General features: G+C 45.0%; 1 protein-coding gene across 2 annotated transcripts in view; it reads right to left on the bottom strand.

Annotated features, from left to right (window-relative positions):
- Window positions 1-18239, bottom strand: part of ZnT86D (zinc transporter 86D) — a 103944-nt gene that overhangs the window by 78981 nt on the left and 6724 nt on the right. For both annotated transcript variants that reach the window (XM_070525335.1, XM_065452536.2), the window contains exons 2-3: window positions 18097-18198; window positions 10616-10729 (exon numbers count right to left, since the gene is read on the bottom strand). In XM_070525335.1, coding sequence (XP_070381436.1) covers window positions 10616-10729; window positions 18097-18198 — 216 coding nt within the window. The remainder of the gene's footprint in view (window positions 1-10615; window positions 10730-18096; window positions 18199-18239) is intronic.

The following is an 18239-nucleotide window of genomic DNA, read 5'->3' as shown; positions in this document are numbered from 1 at the left end:
TGCTCAGTAATCAGCAGTGTTGAATTGTGAAAGGAAGACAAGTATAGTGGTGGCTCAGCCAGTTTAGGATTTGGAGCAATTTTTGTAGCAGAAAAAATGTCATGGCGGAACAGTTTAGGAGAAGCCACACCAGCATTTTGGAGCAGCTTCGGAGCAGGAAAATTGGTGTTTTTGGAACACGGAGTAGTACAGCTGTAATCTGTAGCCATTTGGCAAAGCTTGTTATTACTGTGCAATCAATAACAATTTGAGGGTCGATTTTTTTCGCCATCTGTGACCGCCCGGGGTCGATCTTCTTTTATTGCAGATTCCAATTGTTCTTAGGGACTTATTTCGAAAAAAACTTACCGTCATTTTTCAGGGTGACCGTAAAGTGAGAAAAAATATTTTGCATTGGTATATACGTACTCTTCATTCATGAATGACAACAATAAAAAAGAAAATAAACTTATAAGAATGAAAAAGTTGATGCATTGTTATACAGATAGTTTAAGGCTTTGAAAATGCGCACACAAGAATATGTCGCAAGAATCAAATGTTCCTGCTGTTACACTAATATGTACATCCATAGTGTAATTGAACTGCGTACATGCGCACACTCAAGAAAACTGTGTGGTTGTGTGCCCATCAACAAACTTCCGCTAATGTTATCGCCAACCAGAAGCAATTAGTTGTCACGAGTCTCCAAAAAAGAAAGCAACGGAACTACATGCACGGTGGCATCGTTCCTATGTGCACCCCTGTGAGCATTAAACGAGTGGGAAACAAGCGGTCGCCCTTTGAGCAATTAGTAACGAGGTAGCCATGAGTTTTACGAGCGCAATAAGCCAAAACTGCCTACAGAACAAAACCCAAACTGCCACCCGCCCACGCGCACACGCCAATGCGCGAGCAGTAGTATACAGATGCGTGGGAGCAAACTAGCTCAAAAACAAAACCTGCAACGATAACCGAGAGAGGGAGGCGCATGAAAAAATTCCCTGTTTTCCTACATAGTAGCAACACATGACAGAAAAGAAAAAATTAGAAAATTGGTGCGCTTTTTAAACGTACAGATGGTGCCGTAAATATATGGCATCGACCACTTTGGACTAGTTCGTGGCACCGTATGTTTACGTCATTGACCCTGAAAGGGTTAAGTGCTGCTCAACAGTGAATCAAGACACAAATCCATTAGCAATTAGTTAAGCTTGCCTTCCCAGGGATGGTATACCATGCACGCTACGACGCAAACATGTTTATTTGGGTAGAAAAGGAAAATTGTAGACAATGAAATAAAATTTTGTAGATTAATGAGAACAAAGATATGCACATAAAGCTTCAAATAGCTCTAAAGGCCTGCCAGTATTCCTATTAGGTGTATCGGTGCTTGTATTGTGATAGGAGATGGTGGGTGCCCGCATGTATAATTAAAGGAAGCATACTGCCCCTTCCCACTTTGCGTATGCTTCACCTCGTACCACTACAGTATAGAGCTGAAACTGACTTTCAGAAACTGACATTATGTAACATGCCTTACTTTCTGAGCTTCGAAGCCATTGGTGAGGATTACAAAGGCGGAGTCAGCGCCATTGTTAAAAGTGACGAATTGTTTCAATGAAAAATACCGCACCAAGCAGCAACCTTGGTAGCTAATGTCGAAGTAGCTAGGCCTTGCGTTGCCGTGGTGGTGGCTACGGCTGTCAGTGGATCTGTGTGTGAGAGTGGATGGTTCGAGGCGGCGAGATAATCAATATGGCCGTGGTGGTGGCTTCAATTAATGCTGTTTTGGAACTGCGGTCATGGCGAAAAGTTAGGAAAGTCAGGTGGCTAAGGTTTTTTGCGACTGAAATTTCTGACGTTCTTTTACATTGACTCTATGGGGTACGTGGCGGTGCTGCGAATGCATCTGAATTTTTGGGCATGTCCGAAAAATCAGCCGTCCGGAAAATCAGTCGACTGTATTTGAATGTTCACAAATCGATTCTTATAGTGGAGTAGTTGCACAACCCTACTGAAAACATTGCACTGCCATGTACAAACGAAAATACCAAACTTTTGTGTAGTTGGCGCAAATTACACTCTAGTGGGTGCAGCCAGGAGTAGGCAAGTCGAATTGTAGCAAAATGGCAGAGATGGTGCAGTTGGACCATCACTGCGAGGACAACCAGGACAGACACAGAATGGCACTTTTCATGTCTGTCCCGATCGTCCATATCTTTATTGCGCACTTCAATGCTACTCATTATGAAATACCAACTAGTACATGAGAGAATGAAGACTTCCTAGCTGCACAAAGACCCTGGAAAAAAACATAAACAAAAAGCAAATAGAGGGTCTGGAATATATGGGGGTACCTAAGAAATTATTATGATGTGTAAATGCAAGAGCATTACTTGTCGCTGAGTGCGTTGCTGAGTTTAGCGTTGCGGCAAAATGTTGCTTAGTTTACTGCTGCTACGTTATGTTTCCAAGTGTAATGTTGCTGCTTATGAGGTTGCAACAATGCAATATCACAAACTGGCCACATTGCGATCTTACAGCTGAGTTCTATTTGCAGAGTTCTCAATATAGTGTTTCACACACATTGCATTCAGTGCTCTTTCTCGACGACAGCACTTTTCTGAGTGGCACCATGGTGTTGACACATTTCTTCACCAGGTTCGTAGGAGAACTCCACCTCATACTCTGGGGGGATGATGTAGTTGTTGCCTGACAGGTGCCAGAAGCGAGTTGCAACTTATTCATCATTGTCGTCCATGGGCTCCAGCGACGGTATCTGCAGGTCCAAGTTTATTGACAGTAGCATGGCGTTGCAATCAGAGTAGTATATGTCGGTGTGTGCCCAACTTTGTGCACTGTGCATGGCATGTTCTCGAACGCCAAGTTGATTCCGGAGCCTCACGAAGTGGTGATTGCATCTATTGGAGAGGCGAGTCTGAAGTTGAGATTGGTGTGCATCACACCGATGAACGCTGGTGTTCAACATGTGTCCTGATTGAAGTCTCCTACGACAAGCATGGACATGCTGCAGCGTAGAGCTGAAGGCAGATTCCTCTACATGGTGCACAATCCAGTGAATCAGCCACCAGGCAGAGCCCAACCACATGCACAGCCTAGAAGATATTTACTAGAAGATAGTTTACTATTCAGAAGATATGGCCGGCACAACCAGTATGGCAGAGTGTTAGGCTAGTCCCACTACGATGTCTCTTTCGTCTTGTTGGTGATCGTATTCTTTGTCGCTCTCGTGACACCGTGACATAACCCCCAGTCGTGAAAGCGTCGATCCAGCGCCTGCTAGACGGTGGGTGCATGACATGGCTTGAGATGACCCACGTGGACAACATCAGACGACGTGGACGAAGGGGAAGCATCGGCTGGAGCTATTTCATAAGTGACATCCCTGAGTTGTCGGATGACGTGGTAAGGGCCAGAGTACTAGGAGAGAAGTTTTTCCAATAGGCCTACGTGCCGTGAAGGATTACAAAGAAGGACGAGGTCGGCGGCAGAGAACTGGACATCATGATGACGGTTGTCATAAAGAGACTTCTGTCTTGCCTGCGACTCGGAAAGGTGCCAGTAGGCAATCTGGCATGCCTTGGCGGCTGTTGCTATGGCATCACAAGCATACTCAGACAGGGACTCGAGCAGTTGGCAGGAGTGTGTCGAAAGGCAATGTTGGGTGACGTCCAATGAGGAGATAGAAAGGGGAGTAGAAAGCGGTGTCGTGACGTGATGAGTTGTATGCGAATGTCACAAATGGGAGGGCGGCATCCCAGTCACAATTGTCAGAGGAGACATACGTCGAGAGTATATCAGTAAGCATTTGATTCAGGACTTCAGTGAGGCCGTTCATTTGTGGGTAGTATGCTCATTAACATGTATTTCGTGGCACAAGAGTGAAGTAGATAACCCTGGGGCACGGCACTGATACCAGCATGCGTAACTCACGCACGCTACTTTTGCAGACCACTGCCGTATTCGGCATCTGCTTTTGGGCACTGGATTCCTGGCGGCGAGGCCCGGTGGAAGAATTACAGCTTCCACCCACCCCGTTGCTCGTTTGGCCGTATCTGGATGCCTCTGGGAGCTTCATCTGGCAACAATGCTCAGCAATGGCCATCATCCGCTCAACCAGCACCATCTATAAACGCCCGCCGGAGACTGTATCCCTTGGGCATGGCACCGATACCAGCATGCATAACTCACGCACGCTACTTTTGCAGGTTAGTTACCTTAAGTATGCTTCATGTCTTAAAAGTGACGATAGATGCCTTGTAGCGGTGTCGTGCCCAATGGAGCCACTCGAGGGTGTTAGGCGTGCCTTGTCTGTCATTTCACGATTGTGTTCTGCCTTGGCGAATATGCTTTTGTTACTCGCCGGTGACGTTGAATCGAACCCGGGACCCGACTTTGATACTCTGGGAAAACACTTGCATCTGTGTTGGAAACCGTTCGAAAACTAGACAGTGGGCAGGAGGCAATATTAAGAGAAATACGAGGCCTAAAGGACAAACAGGATGCCACTGACAGACAAATTAAGCTTATTAAAGAAGAACAAAAATCAACCGCTGGGGAGGTCAAAAGCTTCAAAAACGAACAAACAGCAGTATCTGCTAAAGTCACTGTCATGGCCAGCAAACTTGCAACCCTTGAAAGCACTCTTTCTTCACTCAATATGGTCGAGATAAGCAAGGTTGGCAGTCCACTGCGCAACATCAGCGAGCAACTGCAAACGATTGTCACAAGATGCGACGTCACAGAAAGTAGAATGCGTCGGTGCAACCTTCTATTTTTTGGACTTGATGACGAGTATAAGGAAGACTGGGCAGCTTCAGAATTGAAAATAATTAAGTTTTGTCCAGATAAACTTGGCGTACAAACAACCAGCACACAATATGAACTTGTACACAGGTTGGGTAAGTTCGCCGAGGACAAACGCAGACCAATAATAGCAAAGCTAAGCTTCTTTAAAGATAAACAGGTCATCCTAGCATCTGCGCACAAACTTGAGGGATCTGCATTCTCGATTCGAGAAGACTTTTCGCCATCACATGGCTTGCTAGGAGGAAGTTGGTTGAATTTGCCAAAATGCAAAACAAAGCATTCAAGCTGTCAATAGATAAGCTATGTATTGACAATAATACTTACATGTATGATCACACAACTGACAAGGTCATTTCATCTCAAAGATAGCTAGAAAACGGTACTTGTAGAGACGTGCCGCAAATAACCCAATCGATTTCATCAGTACAGTCCATATCCTTATCTTTCACTAACATTCGAAGCCTACTCCCAAAGCACGATCTGGTGTGTTCTTTTATCGAAGACAGTCATTCAGACATTATCGTTTTGACAGAGACTTGGCTATGACCCGAAATAACCAACAACAAATGTTTTTATGATTGCCCTGCGTACAACGTATATAGGCATGACCGCACCGAAAAAAGAGGAGGTGGCGTCTTAGTAGCTGTTAATCGAAATATTTCATCGCATATCATAGACACTATTTCAGCCCTCGAAATTATCTGGGTTGCATGCTCATCCTTATCTGTCAAATTATTAATTGGTTCTTGCTATCATCTTCCTGATTATGATCAATCGTTTGTCGAAGAATTACGTTACAGTATTGACAATGCAACAAAACAATATTCTGCTGAGAATATCTACATGTTCAACGACTTTAACTTTCCGAACATTGATTGGCCACAGCTATCATCCCCTTGTCACAAGTCGGTTGAACTCATTAACTTAACCTTAGATTTCAACTTATTTCAAGTTGTCAGAGCGCCCACTCGAGGAACTAATGTTCTAGACCTGATTTTCAGTAACGCTCCTGAAACAGTCGGTACAATTTCTTGTCTAGATGGTTTTAGTGACCATAAACTGCTTCAGTTACAAATTACCGTGCCTTTAAAATTTACGGGAGTCACGGTTAAACAGATTCACAATTATAATAAGGCTAACTATGCTAAAATGAATACTGACCTGGATGCGTTCTTTAATAAAACTTTCTTGCCGTGCTTCCAAAATCGTAACATTGATGATAACTGGGTACTCTTTAAAAACGCCATTTCCACTTTAATTGTCAACTACATTCCTCCAGTCACAATAATGAATGATAAATCTAAGCCTTGGTTTAATAAGTATATTCGTACTCTACATAACAGAAAAAAACACTTATACAAATGTGCTAAGAAATAGCGCGATTCTAATTTATGGGCTGAATATGTAAAGTGTTTAAAAAAGTACTGCGCTGATGTAACCTCGGCTAAAGATAAGTACTACTTCCGCGACCTACCTTCATTACTCGCTTCTAATCCTAGAAAGTTTTGGCGAACCATTGCTCCAGACAGCACTATCCATCACATATCGCTACAAAAAGATGACCAAATCGAGCTGTCAGATCAAGAGAGCGCATATGAATTAAATAGGTTCTTTTCATCTGTGTTTACTGTTGAAGATGATTCCACTCAGCTCATACACGCAAATTGGCATATTTAACCTTCGTCCGCCCACAGCTTGAATTTGCTTCATCCATCTGGTCGCCCCATCAAAAGCATTTAATCTCAATGCTGGAAGCCGTACAAAATAGAGCCGCTCGATTAATTTCATGTAACTATGACCGCCATTCTAGTATAACAAAAATTAAGCTAGGCATTTCACTCCAGACGTTAAGTATTCGTCATTCTGTTGCTGTTTTATGCTTAATACACAAATATATTCACAGCATAACGCCATCCTCACTGCCACTTGAAAAACTATTACGTACATCCACGCGCCTTCATAACCACCTCAGCATCAAGCACATATTTGGTAAAACTAAAGCTTTCAAGTTCTTGGCTTTACCACATGCCATCGCACTTTGGACTTCCAGATGCCATTGTTTCAATCACTAACCGTGAACATTTCTGTGAGCGCTTATATACTCATTTTACAAACTAAGACTGTATAATTATGCATTTTTTTGTTCTGCTTAGTGTTACTTTTCTTTGTTCTTGTTCATGCTCATCACGTATTTTATTGTATAATCCCCCATCACTCAATGCTCTGACCGGAGCCTGTGATGTACCTTTAAATAAGTAATAAAAAAGTAGCGGCCCCTGTCGGTGAGGAGCTGACAAGGAGATTCATGGTGTAAGATGACGTCTTGGAGCAGAAAGTATGCGACGTCAGTAGCGCAACTGGCCTGTATGGCTTGTGGTGGTACAGTGGCTTGAATTATGATTTGCAATGGCACTCCACTCCTTCCCAGCTCCGGAGGTAAGGAAAGGGCCTAAGATGCTGAGGCCAATGCAATAGAATGGTTGGGTGGGTATATCAATTGGCTGGAGAATTCCTGCAGGAAGCAAAGCAGGCATCTTACAATGCTGGCATGGTTTGCAAGCAGCGACATAACGTCACGTGGTATGGTAGAGTCCAGGCCAGAAAAGTCATTGCTGAACAAGGTCGTACGTCCTGGAAACACCTAGGTGGTCAGCAGTACAGCCATCATGGAGTTGTGCGAGTTCAATTGTCCGGAGATGAGAAGGAATGACTATCAGCAGTTCATGTCCTTCTGGTCGTATATTGCAGCGGTATAAGATGTCCAAAATAAGGAACATGCAAAGTGAAGGGTTTGACAGGTCAGAACAAAGGCGGCTGATGAGGTCCCGCATGCATGTATCCCATTCTTGCTTCTTGCCAATGTGGTGGAAGGCGGATATTCCAGCAGGTGCATCATTGGAGTCTGGAGCTACGACGGGGTGCCGAGACAAGCAATCGGCGTCCTGGGGACTTGGACACCACTGTGTAAGTGAATTCTTGAAGACGTAGTGCTCAGCGACCTAGACGACCTCTTGGATCTTTAAGTGTTGAGAGCCAACACTCTCTGTAAATTCCAGGTGTATTCATAGGGCTGACCTTTCACTGTGGTAACAGTGAAAGGTCAGCCGTATAAGTACGGCCGGAATTTACTCATTGCCCATACGAGTGCGAGGCACTCGCGCTCTGTAACGGAGTAATTGCAATCAGTATGTGAAAGCAGGCGACTTGCATACGCAATAACTCTGTCATGCTCACGTTAACACTGAGCTAAAACAGCACTAATTCCATTGCCACTAGCATCCGTACAGACCTCTGTTGGGGCAGATGGGTCGAAGTGAGTGAGAATTGACGGCATAGTGAGCAGTAGTGACACGAGTCTTAGAGACCAAGAAAATTGGGAAAAAATGGGTTTCTTGAAAGTGGTATTTTCATAATATACAAACACTGCTGCATGTTCTGACCAAGTTTCCCGTGTCATGGATCAATATTTTAGATGCAATATCAATTTATGTAACTGCTGCAAGCTATATTTTGACAGAAAGATGCATAAAAAGGGGGCTTTTTTCATGCCACGCCACTGCTCAACGATGTATGCTGTCGTGGCCATCTTGGTCGCGTTGGACAGAACTACTTCTCTTCTTCAATTTCCTGACACATTTTCATTCGTCCCCCTATTCGCTATTTAGAAATACCGCACCGAAAAAAAGTCCCAGCGTGCAACCCCATTTGCCCAGTCAGTGCACGTGACTAAATAAAGTCCTGCGACTGGCTTAGGCAGCTGGCGTCGTCTGCTACGGCGCATGGACGTGCTTGGAAAACGAACCACAATGCCATTTTGAAAGCCGCTAGCGTAGTTTGTAGTGATGTCGGAATGTCAGAAGTTTGCCACTCGAAACAAGTTTGGCAAAAAAAAGAAAGCGAGCGTGCTACAACTTTGAAAAGTGCTCCGACCCTGCCGAAACAGACAGCGACGACCACCCGCCGGTAGTTTCAAGAGATGGCTGCGATGCGGGATGCAACGGACCTGGCGAGGGAAACTAGGAAATTAGAATGTGAAGACATCTGCGCAGCGATCGATTTAGGCACCACTGGCCTCCTTGAAGTCCTTGGATTCAGCGAGAGCAGGGGGAAAGTAAACATGTCCGCAATAGGGAATAGGAAGAGGCGATTGGAAGATTGGTGGAAAAGTAGGGAAACGACAGAAAACGGAGACGTACAAAAGCAAAGCTCTCAATAGGTAGTCAGAAAATTTGGTTGGGAGAGTTCATTTTGGTTTTTACCTCTATTTCTTTTTTGACCTAGGTAGGACATTAAGCAGTATGATAACAAGAGCTTGGTGGCGCAACCCACCGCCCCGTTCCAAAGAGGGCACTCGTAACATCTATCTATCTATGTATTCGCAGCGCCCCCTGAACAATGCAGGAGCCCCATAACGAACGTAGAAGCAGCTAGGTCTAACGTTGCCATGGTGGTGGCTACGGCTGCCAGCGGATGTGCGTGCGAGTGCCGTTTCAAGGCAGCGAAATAATCAAAATGGCCGCGGTGGTGGCTTTGATAAATGCCATTTCAGACCTTTAGTCAGGGCAATATACACTGACTATATGGAGTATGTGGTAGTTACCGCAAAGTCGTACGAATTATCCGGCATGTTCGAAAAATCGGGTGTCAGGAAAATCAGTCGTTAACTACTCTGGCAATACATCGTGCCGATGACACGGCGTTAATGACGGTTGGTGGACACCCTGAAAAATGAGCATGTCCATTTTTTTTTGTGTTTTCTCAAAACCTGAATTTTTAAATATTTGCATCCTTCCGGGAGCGATTTCAAAGTAATCGGGGAACCTAGAATTGTAATTTTTGTTGCAGTGCTGAGCTGCATGAAACATGAATAATGCACACAATGGTAGGGCCAGATTTTTGTATCTCAGTTTTATATTTTTTTATTGTCCATACATTAAACAGCCACTCTGAACCCATTTTCAACAGAAAGCTTTTATGTGCTGTATAATCGTTAATAATTGTTATACCAAAACACTATTCGAAGCTTACGGTTCCTAGTATCCAGCTATGTGCATAAAGCAATATTTTGATTAGTAGTTCTTGCTCCATTGTTCCCAGAAACAATGCTAATTAATTTTAGTTATCTTTAGAACTAATTGGGATATCTTAAAAACAATTGCATATTTGGAATCAGCATAAAGAACTGAACAAGACGGTGCAGTTTCATTAAATTTGGTAAAGGGGTTCTTAATGAAGGTCAGAATACCCACTTCCCCCTTTAAATGAAGATGACGTAATTTGTGTGCTGTCTACCACGGCTCTTTCTGCCCCGGCCTTTTTCGTATGATCCTTGCTTTTCGTATAGCTGTCTACTAATTTGCTATCGTAATCGATGCTTCGCCTTTTACAATTACTTGTGACTTTTTTATTTATCGCAACTTCAGTCCATTGGGAGTAAAGCCTTGTTTTTTCGAAATGAGAGAAAGCTGTATTTCTGTATGAAAAAATGAGGTGCGCAGTACTGTAAAGGACTTTTCTTTCTTTAGGTCATGGCAAACGGGTGCGCGCTACAATCAAGGGCAGTATTTTTTTTTTTGCCACAAAAAATGGGTGCGTGTTACAACTGAGGGCGCGTAGAATCGAGTAAATACGGTACAGTATTTTGCATATCAGTTATTGTCAGCAGAAGGAAGGTTTGAGAAGGAATGTAGTGCAAACAGACGGCCAGTAGGGTAATAGAACAAATGCCACTTTCGTTGCATATGCTTCTTGGGGATTTCCTCTGCAGGGTGATCGGTATCCAAATACGGCCACTGGAAACACTCACCCATAGGAAAACCTTTCATTTGCACGCCACTTTGTGATGACTGAAGCAGCCAGGCCTGCGAGCAATGCCGTACAATCGAAGAACATGTGGAATGAATCTGAGATCAGGCCCAGGCTGAAAAAAAAGGAGAAAACAACACAGCGTGTATCACCACACAATCATCAAGCACCAGCGTAACAAAGGCATCAATGTGTACACAGAAACGTGGCTTCTTACTGACTACCAAGTGCATTCTGATGGCACGGTCACATTCCGATGCATTCTGTATGAGCTGCCTTTACCTTGTGGTCAGTTCTGCATCGGCTCGACCAGGGCTTTGAAGGGGCACAGTGACACAAATCATGCATATCGCTTTTGTTCTACATTTGCTTACTATACAACCCGACAATGCTTCAGCAACAGTCAAAACGCAAAGATTAGAGCAATTTATATTTTAATTTGCTCCAGGAATCAGTTTCTGTGCCGACCATTGAGTCCTACGCCAATGATATTCAGCAGCCGATGTGAGGCAGAGGACACCTGACACATACGCTCGTGCTGTTCATTTATATTGGATGGACATGAAGATCATACTGTACATTTTCATACTGTAATTGCAGAGGCAAACTGCAGCTGTGACGAAGATTGGCAGCCCTACCTGCTGGTGCTGTGTTTGTCACTGCTGCTCTATGACTCGAATAAACCCCTTTTACAATTGGTGGAGCTGCTAGGTACAACAGGAATTCTGGAACTTCGCAATCGGACACCCCAGCTTGCCTTCATTATGCCGGAAGAAGGACCACCACAACCACAACCCGCTGCTCCAGTGGCTATCGTGGTCTGCCCCGGCACGTTGCGTCAACGCGACCCACCCATCTTTAGCGGTATCAAAGACCATGATGTAGAAGACTGGCTCGCTGATTACGATCGAGTGAGCATCCATAACCACTGGGACGACACCAAAAAACTGAATTATGTGTCGCTTTATTTGAGCAGTGTCACTAGCGTGTGGCCACCACGAATGTGATCTCACGACATGGATGGCCTTCAAAACTAACGTGACAGAGGTATTCGGGCACCCTTGCCATTTGCAAGAATCGAGCCGCGCAACATTTGCGTGGTCGTGTGCAACAGTGCGGGGAGACATTTACCAGTTACATAAAAGATGTTGTCGACTTCCGTAACCGCGTTAACATCACAATGGCTGATGCCGAGATCTGCCATATCTTAAAAGGCACTGAAGACGACGCCTTCCTGATGCTGTTGGCGAAAAATCCAGCGACAGTCTCTGAACTCGTCAGTCTTTGTCAAAGCTTCGATGAACTACACAAACAATGCATAGCCACCCACCAATCTCCTCCTCAGGCCACTTAATGTTGGGCTTGGCTGTTGCCTCGGATAACACTTCACTGCCCAGGGTGTCTACCAACCAGGAAAACCGGGAATTCTCAGGGATTTTGAATAGTCTGGAAATACTCAGGGAAAACTCAGGAAATTTGTGCTTCTATCAGGGAAAACTTGCTGTAATTTTATCGAAAGGGAATGAAGGTCGCGATAACGCTAGCTGGCTGGAGTAAAACAGAGAGGAATCAGAACGAATCGTCGTTGACACCGTGTCGACGGCTGGAGGAGTTGCCATTGCACAGTCAACAACCGACTTGGTCAATGTATAAGAACGTCTGAAATTTCGGACGCATGAGCCTTTCGCTGTCCGATTGTCTGGACTTTTTGCCGTCACTGTAGGTCTGCAACGGCATTAGTCAAAGCCACCACCTTTGATTTTGAGTATCTTTCCGCCTCGAACCAGCGCTCTTACGCAGATCCGCTGGCAGCTGTAGCCATCACCACAGCAACGCCAGGCGTAGCTGCTTTGATAATGACACGTGTACTTATCTTTATCGGGCGACCACGTTTCGCCAGATAAAGATAAGTACACGTGTACACGTGTATTCGCTATTAAGTTTCTTGCCGTTTGGTTGCGTTTTTTTTAAAGGATTTGCTGCTGTCAGCAATGACACTGACTCTGCCTTTCTGGTCCTGGCAATTGGCTTCGGAGCTCGCAAAGCATGATGCGTTGCATAATGCCGGGCCTCGAAAGTCAGCTTTGCCTCAGTACAGAAATGTTATGCGGTGAAGCATAAGCATAGGAAGGGGCAATTGTAACGGGACACAGTGCGTATTTCTTAATTATACATGCATGCACCCGCCATCCCCTGTCACAGCACAAGCACCGATATGCCTAATAAGTGTACTGGCAGTCCTTCAGAGTTTTTTTGCATGTGTCTGTGGCGATTTCGAGCCCTCAAGATCAGTAAAAGTCATGCATTCATTTTTGTCATCCTCCCTTTTTTGATATGTCCAGTTTTTCGGACATTTTTGCGGCCCCTAGGGAGTGCGAAAAATCGGACGTTGACTGTCCAACTAACCAAGAGGATGCCCCAAATGAACCGTGGGGCAAACGTGTGGCAGAAGGAAGAGAACAGAAAGGACCTACATATTGAGGAATGAACGGGAAAGAAAGCGTGCCGCCACTTCTTTGAAGGAGCTTGAGCTCAAAAAAACAGTGTTGGCTGACGCTGAGATGCAGGTGTCCCTCATCCAAACCAAAATAAAATCTTTAAATGAGTTCAATGCAACACTGAGGCATTGTGTGGGGCTGAGAGTACGTCAGGACAGTTGAGGTTGACTTAATTGCCAGCTGTTGAGAGAGAACCTCATTTGTGACAAAGTTCGGGCCTCATACCAATTAGCTTGCTATCAGTATTAGCTTGCTATCTCGCGGCGGTGCCCAACCCCTGGTTCAAGAACCATGAGGTGGATTTCCAAACGTGGTCTACGTTCAAGGCGGCTATTACAGAGGTATGTAATCATCCCACCGTCTGCAAACTCTGAGCCGAGCAACGTTTGTGCACACGCGTACAGGATATAGGTGAAACATTGACCAGTTACATAGAGGACAGTGTCAATCTATGTAAATGCGTCAATGCCACCATGTTGGAAGCCAGTAAGCACATCGTGAAAGGAATTCTGAAATGAAAGGAATGAGTCTCTGAAGAGAACAGCAGTTTACGATAGGTAGCGAGGCACTGGAAGTGGTAAGGGAATACATCTACTTAGGGCAGGTAGTGACGGCGGATCCAGATCATGAGACGGAAATAATCAGAAGAATAAGAATGGACTGGGGTGCGTTTGGCAGGCATTCTCAGATCATGAACAGCAGGTTGCCATTATCCCTCAAGAGAAAAGTGTATAACATCTGTGTCTTACCAGTACTCACGCACAGGGCAGAAACCTGGAGGCTTACGAAAAGGGTTCTACGTAAATTCAGGACGACGCAACGACTTATGAAAAGAATGATGGGTGTAACGTTAAGGGATAAGAAAAGAGAACAAACGCGAGTTAATGACATCTTAGTTGAAATCAAGAAAAAGAAATGGGCATGGGCAGGACATGTAATGAGAAGGGAAGATAACCGATGGTCATTAAGGGTTACGTACTGGATTCCAAGGGAAGGGAAGCATAGCAGGGGGAGGCAGAAAGTTAGGTGGACGGATGAGATTAACAAGTTTGCGGGGACAACATGGACATAATTAGCACATGACCGGGGTAGTTGGAGAGGTATGGGAGAGGCTTTTGCCCTGCAGTGGGCATAGCCAGACTGATGATGATGATGATATCTGGTAATTTCGAAGGCAATCAGAAGCGCCTTAATGACCAGCGACACCGCAACAAATGTTTTGCTCCGGGTGCACTCGTGCTACTTTGGTACTCCTCCCGACGTGTGGACATTTCTGAAAACCTCTTTTCTCGCTACATGGGCCCATACCGCGTCCTTCTACAAGTGACTGACATCACGTATGAGGCTGTCTGCCAGTCCCACGACCTCTTCTGTTCCGTTGTCCAGCGACGCCATCCACATTTTGAGACTCAAGTGTTATCACCCTTCCTCCACTGTAGGTCATTAGTGGCGTCGGGCTGGTGCTTCTGCTGCTGGGGGTAATGCTACGTGCTACTAGAAGACAATGTTGACCCTTGGATTTAGTGGGACCTAACCATAAGTGGCCACTGTTGATCTGATGATGACGACGTGGTTTGCTGGATGTTGGCTGCCTTCCAAGTTAACCAGTGCTTGCTACCCTTGTAAATACATGCTGTAAATAGCGTTACTACTGTGCTTTGACATAACAATATTACAAACACAGCTGATTGATGTAAGGTTATATGTCAAACACATATTATTTGTGCACCTTTGTTCTTCAGGTATGAGACGTACTATGCTTTAGTCACAAGTGCACATGATGGACTATGGGTGTTTGTCGTAGAAATGTGTCACTATGTTCACTAGGTAGTAAATAGGTTCAGATCTGTAACACTTTCCATGTAATAATTGCAGCATATTTTGCGACATAAAAGTATGACACAATGTAACATCAAACTATGCAATGCATATCTACATATGTTTCTTTCATATTTAGTGGACTATTTCTTGGTTGCAAATGCAAGCAGTGACAGAAGTCTCTCTAGCCTTCATAACATTGCCCGCTATATAGTATTTAGTACTGACATGTGTACTTGTTTGTCTCTATCGGGCGACACGTTTTACCGCCTAACAAATGTTATCGCACAGCACAGGATGCGCCTGCATGTATCGGAAGTTTCTGGAATGTTATCGATGCTTCTATCTGCTCTCTCTCATCTAACCTTGTGTAATCTGATTGCATGTGTGCGCGACGCAAATAATGTAGAACTTTGTGGAAGGCACGCGGGTCCCAGCGATTACTTTGGAACATTCGACGACTGATGTATAAAAGTCGACGCGCTTGACCCGCTGGTTAGATTTTCGACAATCGCCGACTGTGTTCGCCGCTATCGTTGTGCTATAAGTGTAGCCTGTTTTTGTGGGCACAGGTTCGCCCAACAAAAGTTAGTTTTGGCTTTCACAGTATTGCTACTGTGTTCTTCAACGTCACCACCACGTGACAGTATGAAATAAAGTATAGCTGAATTCTGCACCTTGCTGCCACTTCACAATTGTACTCATTTCACAAAAGCAACATGGTGGCATCTGCACTTCATCACTTATTTTAAGTAACACAAGCTTTGCGCGCAGCACTGAGTTCACAGCCATTCTGTCCACTCACATGAGAGGTAGTGCAGGCCTTATACAGGACATGCTGCACCCATTCTGCACAAGCGCAGATCTTTAACACTGAACTACTGTGACCCATGAAGTGAATTGAATGGACACAATGGACTCAAACGAGGGGACCGCTTGACCCTCACGTGTGTCCTGCTGTTGTCCTTCCCGCATGGCACTTGTGTTGCCTGTAGTTAGGCTACTCCGCATAGCTAAGTGTTGCCGGCATCAGTGTAGTTGCAGAATAGATGGAGAGATGGCGCTGTTAACGCCCCCTCAACAGTGGGGTTACTTGGGCGCAAAAGGTAGTAGCCTACTCCTCTTTGGCTTGGGGTCGGCAGTGTGCAGATGTCTTGCACGCTGGCCAGCACGCTTTGCGGAACCATCCGAGAAAGATTTCGAAGCGGGGCACCGGGATGGACGAACACGGTCGTTTGAACGCGTCACCATTTGTGTGACTGTGCACATGAACAATTAGACATTGGTGTCCTGCATGAGGTGGACATATTTGCTCGATATCATCTTAAGGTCAGTTGGAATTACTCGAATCATTGGTGCTCATCGGCATGTTCTATGGGTAGTAATTTTTCTAGCTGGCATTAATGTATGAAAAGTGCAATAAATGCCCTTGTGATTGTTTACATTACACTGCATCATTTTACCTTTTTCCCAGAGTTGCCAGATGCTGCCAAGCAAACAACCACCTCAAAAGAAGCCCCAAAAAAGCGGCACAACTTTTGCAAGGAAGCGGAAGTTAAATTTTCTCATTCTTGAAGATAGTTTAATTATAGCATCAAAAAGTCGCACAAATACGAAGGGAAGGTGAACAAATAACTTTAATTATTTTGTACCACAAAAATATTTGCAAGAATGAATGAAAGCACTCATTTACTTTTTACCCTCGTCCCCAGGGTAGTTTGCACCCAGTTCATTGCATGTTTGCCGGTACAACAATAATGTTACTTGTTGACACCCCCAATGTATGTTTGATTTCACAGCTCAACTACATACAGTCATTATTGCATGTGTCTGACTCGTCAGGAAAATCCTCTGCATCCGCTTCTGAACCATACATGTTTTTAGAGTTAAAGAGCTGCAACATTGTTACTGTCGGTTGCAAACACCTAGAAACTTTAGGCCATAATATACGTGCAGGATGCTGCTCAACATAGGATTCTTCATTCTGTTTTGGTGGTGCAACTTCCTGAAGTGCATGTGCGAGAACATGCGCTTGACATCGGTGTTGCTAAGAGTGTTAAGAATGGCCACCTGCAGTGCCGGATTGCCGCCCGCTTACAACTATGAGGGCAAGATACCGGGAGCTTCACCGCCAACTTCTAGCCACAGCGTGACTAAATCGACTTTGTGACGGAATGAGTTCGGCGGGCCAGCTATTGTTCCCAAACTCCCCAACGCGCTACTCGGAACGGCTCCGAGTGCTACGGGGCCCCGCTGACATCGGCTCCGGGCACTGGAACGCGTGTGCCTTTGAGTGCGTAGGCCGTCCTGCGGGAGGCGGCTAGTTTTGCGAAACGAACATTCGCCGCCTTGTCTCGCCGGCGGTCCGAGTGTTTAAAAACTCCTGTTGTGCGGATGCTCAACACACTTCTCTTGAGCAGTCATGTTGGACTGACACTCTTTTTCAAACAGTCATGTTAGACTGATTTAGATATTGTAAATAAACCCATATTCCTCGTTCTCGACGAGAAGCAGTCCTTCCCTTCATCAACGTCCTCAGCGTGGATAAGTTGGACGTCGGCATGGGCCAGCTACCTTCTAATTCATGCCGGACTCCAATCTTTTAACGGATCACAAGCGACGGGATTGAGCTCCCAATCCTGACAAGAGGCATGGCCAACAACGACAGAGCAAACTCTTTTTTCTTTGAAACAGCTTTCACCGCACGCATCCATGAAATCTAGCGCTTCTACCCAGAAAGAAGTGCCGTCCTTGTTGTTTACATTTTTCCAGGGAAGGAGTACAATGTAGTATCCCCCTCCTGGCAACTGATACCAACACTGGTGCTTAGAAACAAGCATTATAGTGAATTATTTAAGGCACAAAAGGTTTCAATGTCCCGAACCAACACATGGGCCACAAGATATGCTGTACTGAGCATGACGTTAACTTTGACTACCTGAGGTTCTTTAATGTAAGAGCTAGGCACGGCATGCGAGTGTTTTATGCATTTTGCCTCAGTCAGAATGTTGCCACTGCCGCACGAAATGAAACTCAGGACCAAGTTCAGCAGCAAAGCATCATAGCTACTGAACACACCAAGGAAAAACCATCTTCTATTCTATTCAGTATATTCAGTAAGCAGCAGACAGGTCATTAACCATCGGTGAGGAAGTGATAGACTCACCTGTTGGTCCATACTCCGTACAAGAGTTCGACAAATGCAAAGGACAAGTTGAGAATGAGGAACAAAAAGAGATTCCGTGATGCAGTGTCCGAGAAGATTAATCTGCAAAGAGAACCGCACAATGAGAAAATATGTGACACGCA

This window comes from Dermacentor albipictus, chromosome 9, assembly GCF_038994185.2.
Source record: "Dermacentor albipictus isolate Rhodes 1998 colony chromosome 9, USDA_Dalb.pri_finalv2, whole genome shotgun sequence".
Classification (NCBI taxonomy): Eukaryota; Metazoa; Arthropoda; class Arachnida; order Ixodida; family Ixodidae; genus Dermacentor; species Dermacentor albipictus.
Note: the sequence above shows the minus strand (reverse complement) of the source record. Positions and strands in the feature narration are given on the sequence as shown.